The 6,642-nt window shown below is 34.3% G+C and overlaps 1 protein-coding gene across 2 annotated transcripts; it reads left to right on the forward strand.

Annotated features, from left to right (window-relative positions):
* Positions 1 to 2,057: 2,057 nt before the first annotated feature.
* Positions 2,058 to 5,043, forward strand: LOC127935726 (G-protein coupled receptor 55). Of its 2 annotated transcripts, none has more exons than XM_052533839.1 (3): positions 2,058 to 2,208; positions 2,973 to 3,051; positions 3,959 to 5,043. In XM_052533839.1, exon 3 carries the CDS (start codon positions 3,966 to 3,968, stop codon positions 4,893 to 4,895), a length of 930 nt encoding a protein of 309 aa, XP_052389799.1. In that variant the 5' UTR covers positions 2,058 to 2,208; positions 2,973 to 3,051; positions 3,959 to 3,965; the 3' UTR covers positions 4,896 to 5,043. The 2 variants fall into 2 exon arrangements, with proteins under 2 accessions (XP_052389799.1, XP_052389807.1); XM_052533847.1 differs by lacking the exon at positions 2,058 to 2,208 and adding an exon at positions 2,254 to 2,787.
* Positions 5,044 to 6,642: the final 1,599 nt, after the last annotated feature.

The following is a 6,642-nucleotide window of genomic DNA, read 5'->3' on the forward strand; positions in this document are numbered from 1 at the left end:
TTGCCGTTTTCGCAAGTATTTTATTTTCAATTACTACTGTATTATACATTAACATTAGTCTTCTCAAATAATTTATTTCAATAATTTCAATAAAAACAAACAAACAAAAAACTATAGGGGAATGATACAGCTAAGTATTCTGAAAATTCGAATAATCTATGGCGTGTGTAATTGTATTTATGTAATGTTCTTTGCTATTTGTCCGCTTTATTTTTATTAGGCTACATTTTTTTCAATATATTTTCATATTAATAGCCAAATGTTCCTATTTTTAGTTCTGTTTTTTTTTTTTTTTTTTTTTAAAAAAGCCTACTAACCTAAAAGAGTAAAACCTCAATGCTAGCCCTAATCCCAAATAACTAGTTTTGGCTTTTTATAAAAAAAAATTTTGACAATTTTTATTTATTTATTTATTGAAGTACATGTTATATGATTACCTGTTACAAAGGAGGTTTTGTGGAACTTAAACTTCTGGTGGCAGTTTGTTCCCTAAAAGTAGGCTTGTTGCTAGGTTATCAAATTCATAATGTAAAGTGAAGTTCTCTTGTTTACATCTATTTCTACACTGTAACTGAGTTATATTCTAAAGGTGTATAAAATCCCCTGCTGAAATGCAATTTGCAAAACTAATTTCTTTGATAAATTTAATCATTAAATGGATAATACAATTAACAAAACAATTACATTTGTCATTTTTCTATTACAAATATTTAGTTTAATGCTATTCTATGCATTTAATATACTAAACATGATTTATCTTTGTCTGCAAAACAAGAAAAGTTTGTAATATTATGTTAAATCTTGACTGATTATTTAATCTGTAATCATCATAATTATTTTTCTCACTTCTTCTAGCATCGATGGATGTAAATATCACCTGCACTCTAATCTTCACGCTATATCTCTGAATGCAAGCAAGAACATGAACAGATAAACTCTGTGTCACGCAACAATGTAATTCTGAGAAATGACACTAGAATATTGCATTTTAAAGTACAGTATCTATTTACTGAATATGGGTTATGTGCTGCCACTGAAACTATGTGCCACTGAACTATTTCCTCTGAATTATAATGTGATCCTCTTTGCCTCCCATGCAAGAGTTGTGAACACAACGGATTCCTTTTTTCATTGTTTATATGTCGCCTGAAAATTGCCTGTAAATCCATATATGCTTTTCAGCTTTTATTTAATTTATTTGCTTTCGGTAAACTTATTTTAACACAACGTTATTTATAAAACAAAGATGTGGCAGTGAACATGTCAAATAAAAAAAAGAAAAGAAAAGAAGAAAGATAACCAGAAAGTTGTGTATGATCCAAGTAAGATTTTGATATTGTCAAATAAAGTTTTTTAGGCTATTTTTTTTTAAATATATATACTGTATAAGGAAAGTGTACACTGAAAAAAAAGTATTCTTAATGACTTTTTAATTAAAAAAATATATATACATACATCTAAATATTCTTAAAACGTGCTTGAGAAGCAACACTTTATAAGGGATTTAGAATTATTTATTGAGTATTTTGTTAGGTTTTCACTTTCTATAAACTACTTAAAACAAAGTTCTACCAATGCAGTAAGACAAAATACACTTGCATTCAAGACACAGTCAATGAAAACAAGCTTTGGTATCTAATGCAATACTGATTTTTAAGTACGTTAGTATTGTTTTAAGTTTTTTCGATTTTTAATTGGTAAATAAGACTCATTAAAAACTTGTATTTGTTTGTTTGTGCTGTGTATATTCTGTAACTGGTCACCTTTTTGTATTTATTTCACCATTTTAATCTTCATTTCTTCGATCTTCAATCTTCAAGTCTTCATTTTAAATGCTCCTGTTAGTGTGATATACATTTTAAAGTACAAAAAACCTTGCATTTAATAGGAGCTCACAATAGCCACATCCATACATGTAAATTAACTAGTAAAATGTTGTTTAAAATAGATCAGGATTAAGTAAAGCATGTCACATTGCAGGGTGTGTTAACTTCCCAAAACTATGCATATGATCTGTGACTATACTGACTAAGACAAAACGAAGTAGCCTACTTAACAGGCCAACAGGAAGATATCATAAAGTACCAAAGGCATGTTTCTGTTAGCAAGGATGTGGTCACAGGCAAAACCTCTGAAAACAGAAGTACGACTATCTACAGTTTTCTTCATTAAAAGGAAAGTATCTCTTATGAGACAATTGTCATCCTGGTAAGCACAGACCCCTTATTTCATTTAACTCTTTTTTTCAGGTCACAACAACCTCTGTTTTGAAGTCAGTTTAGAAATTGCACAGAGACAGTTTCAGTAAATGAATTCTCTCTTCCAGTAAGATTCGGTGTCAGAAAATTGCTTGCAGGTTCATTTAAATGTTGTGTGGAAAAAATGTTATAGCTGTATGATATACGCAATATAACTAGAATGTAACTACTACACTTATCCTTTGTTGTATACAGGTGGGACAAAACTTCATTATTTTGTTCATGAGATTAATGGTGATTTTTGTACACCAGACATGCTTTCGTGAGAGATGTAGCCCACATGTCTGAAAAAGGGAAAGACTGTGGTTTATTGACATGCATCTCAGACTAAGATGTAAAAGTAGACGAAATGTCAGAGAGGTTTAACGTTCAGCGTAAGATGAGGGTCTTGCATACTCGCTGTCTTACATAGATAATACAGGAAGGAAAAAAGACATCTGCCAGTTCGTCCTGCATAATTCCCTTTCAACTGATTTTGCTCTTGTGGTTTATCGGCTTAAACTAATTTTGCTGACCTTTGGCAGCAGAGGTACGACATTTACAGCTATGCTACTCTCTATGGGTGTTGTGAGATGAATGCAGGTTGTTTTGTGTGTGTGTGTGTGTTTGTCAGAATGTCTGTGCCCAGAATTGGGGGTATTTGGTAATTTCATTGTTACACAGTCACCGTTTCCTTGCCATTTTTTTTAACTGTCATATTTTGTTTCTTAAAAGATTTACTTCATGAGTGTATGTACCACGGAAGACTACCACCATCATTTTCATAAATTATACTTTGAAGTGATCGGCAAAGGTAAGAATATCTACTAATGAACTAAAGGGTGGCAGAAATTATATATAGAACTATCGAATTAATTACAAAAAAACTGTCAATCATTACATTTATCATTTCTCACATTTTTCTTTCAAATAACTGTATTTTTAAACAATAAACGAACGCTCACACTATAGCCATCTCAATCATTTTTACATAAATGTATATTACTCTAATGATTTCAATTCAGCATTTGTGATAAATTACACCAATTATACATTTTAGACTGTAATGATAAAAGCATAATATTCAGACAATTTTAATAACCTCTGGTGCAAGAAGCTTAGAGCAACTGATTGTAGTAACTTATACTTATTAATCTTGCTAATATTTGACTTCTATGTGAAACAAGAGTGAAGTGTTTTTTTGTTTGTTTTTTTTTTACAAAAATTTTAGCTCTTGCTATTTGTTTTGACAGCTGGAAGGATCTGAAAGAATTGTACAAATAAAATGAAGGGTTTATCATACAGCGTAAATAAATGTTGATCATCAGCAAATTGACATCATGTTCATTTTTATAGAAGTGGAAACTTGTTCAAAATGAAAACAAAAACAGAAATTTGAAGCCCTGTAAAACGTTTGATGTCGGAAGTAGTATGAAAGTATGCAGCTCTTTGTGTGAAATGTCTAAGCAAGGCCATTTTAAAGCATTTAGAAAACAAATAAAGAGCAATAAGCATTTTGCATTCAGAACATCCAATTTTTCTTTTAGAAGTTGCTCTTTTTGAAATCTGAAATAAATACATAAACCATTGCATCAACAAGTGAAAAAATGAAAGCATGACATTGATGAGTGTGCATACGATGTAAACATTTCAGTTGTGAAAGTTAGAAATTTCATGAAGATGTATGTGATGTGTTACACACCTCTTCTCACCCCTGCCAGTTTCACTATGACGAACTGCTCAACGAAAGAAGTGGACACTTTAACGAAGACTCTGGACTTGATCATTTACATTCCCGTCTTGGTGTTCGGCTTGGCATTAAACATTGCAGCACTGGTGGTGTTCTGTCGGCTGCTCAGAAAATGGACCGAGTCCTCCATCTACATGACCAACCTGGCTCTGATGGACCTTCTGTTGCTGCTGCAGCTGCCCTTCAAAATGCACGCAGCACACCACGAGTGGGCAGAAGACAAGAAAATGCTTTGCTCCTTCCTGGAAAGTCTTTACTTTGTTGCTATGTATGGTAGCATCTACACAATTGTGTGCATAGCCATAGACCGATATATCGCAATAAACCACCCATTTCGAGCCAAGCAGATGCGTTCGAAGAAGAATGCCTTGATTGTTTGCATTTCCATCTGGGTGTTCGTTATGGCAGCGACTTCACCCATCTACACCTTCCGGGAATGGAAGAGAACGGGGAATAATTTCCAATGTTTCCATGGCTTCTCTAAGAAGGGTTGGAGCACTGCAATAATTGTGTGCCTGGAGGTCTTTGGTTTCCTGTTACCTGCTGCAGTACTGGTGGTGTGCTCCATTCAGAGCGTCCGTACTCTCAAAGCCTCAAATAACGCTGACCACAAGGGGCAAGCTGGTGTGAGAATCATCTACAGCAGCCTAGCGGCCTTCCTAGTGCCCTTCACCCCCTGTCACGTGGCCATATTGCTGCAGTATCTTGTCCGTAATGAAATCATTTTAGACTGCAACCAGCAAAAGAACATCGCCCTTTTTATACAGGTGTCGATAAACATTGCAAACGTGACCTGCTGCTTGGATGCACTGTGTTATTATTTCATTGCAAAGGAAGTCCGATCCACCAAGGAAACACTTAGACTGTCCATCAGCAGAGCAAGAACCACCAGCTCCTCAGATGTTTGAGAGGGCGAATTAAGTTTATTAGACTTTCACAATGTGCGTTGATGGCTTTCAAGTGGAAGCAAACTTGTGGTCACACTATTGAAATATTAACATTGAAAGTTGAGTGGCAACTTTGAAACACAGCTCCAAAAAAAAAAAAAAGGAAAAAGTATCGTTTAGTTTCAAAGTAAAAAGCATTCTGTTGGTCAGTTCAGCAAATTCACATGCTTAAGCCCGATGCAAAATCTTTCACCTTGAGACGAAATTAAAATTTATGTGGATTCCCAGTGAAGTAACTGGATTTCATTAATGAAAATATACCAAACGTTAAATGTGAAAAGACATTTTGGACTTGGTTCTTGAGGTCAATGTATGATATAATGGACAGATTATTACTTCCCTCATTCTAGTCTTAGGTATATTCACCCAAAAATGAAAATGCTGTCATCATTTGGTCAATAATGTCATTGCAAAACTGTGTGAGTTTGTTTCTTTTTGAACATAAAAGGAGATATTTTGAGAGATCAGAAATTTGAAAGTCAGTGGGCTCCAATTATTTTTGATTCCCCGCAGTCTTCAAAATAGCATCTGTTGTGTGCAGTGTTGGGGGTAACGCATTACAGGTAGGCCTATCACAAATTATGTAATCAGATTACTTTTTTTAACTAGTAAAGTAACACATTGCTTTTGAATTTACAAGAAAATATGTAAGCTACTTTTTCAAATACATAATGTCAGTTACCATTTTCCAATTTATTGTCTGACAGCTCTCCTGTCCCCATGTTAAGGAAATCGTGAGTAAGTGTAGAAACATTGTGTGCACTGTGTAAACATGAATGCTACTATAGTTCTAGACTAAATGTGAACATGCATTTACTTATCTCACTTGCAACACAGATATCCTTTATGTGTTTAATCCCATTTTATTGACTAATGTCTTTGCTGCTGACCTCTGAGGATCCAATTCAACCAAAAAATGACAATGACTTTGGATAAACATAAAATTTGTGTTTGTAACACTAGCATTTGCTTGTACAGAGGTGAATTTACATTTCCTTCAACCTGAGGCTTATTCATTTCCTTTTTGTTGCGAAATGGTTTTTTACATTTCCCAAAATTATTTTTTTATATTAAAGCCAGTTGAGCAAGCTCAGTTGAGAATTAAAAAACGAATTCAAAATTAATGTAACACACTACGTTCCATGAAAAGTTACTTTTTTTTAGGGAGTAATGCAATATTGTAATGCATTACTTTTAAAAGTAACGTTCCCAACACTGCTTGAGTTCCGCAAGAGAAAGAAACTCATACAGATTTGCAATGACATTTTTTGGGGTGGACTGTCCATTTATTTGACAAAGTGTGACAAATATGTGAAGAAAATGGGAATAGAACCGAATCTTTACCCTGATCACAGACTGAACTGCAAAATTGGTCTGGATTGGAGTTAAAGATCAGGATTACCCAAATCCATTTCATTTGTAAAACGTAAGTCTTATTTCCACAAAACTTTAGCCACTAACTAGATGAACCACAACCCTGAAACCCTGCCCTCCAAAGCCATGACAGCAGACACCCACACAAAATGATAGCATCTGAGAGCAGTGGCCTGCACAGACCTCTGGCGGGGCAGCGGAGAAGTGAGTAGTGAATACACTGTTATATTTTTAAAGCGTTAACATGTCTTGAAAAAAGCAGTTGGATAACAATAGTGGTCCGGGACATTAAATGCCATCACGTCCAACAGGTAAACTCATCTACACAATAGTC

This window comes from Carassius gibelio, chromosome A2 (genome assembly GCF_023724105.1).
Source record: "Carassius gibelio isolate Cgi1373 ecotype wild population from Czech Republic chromosome A2, carGib1.2-hapl.c, whole genome shotgun sequence".
Lineage (NCBI taxonomy): Eukaryota > Metazoa > Chordata > Actinopteri > Cypriniformes > Cyprinidae > Carassius > Carassius gibelio.

Excerpts from the sequence above, each read along its gene's own strand:
- LOC127935726 (XM_052533839.1), top strand. The coding sequence starts at position 3,966 with ATGACGAACTGCTCAACGAAAGAAGTGGACACTTTAACGAAGACTCTG.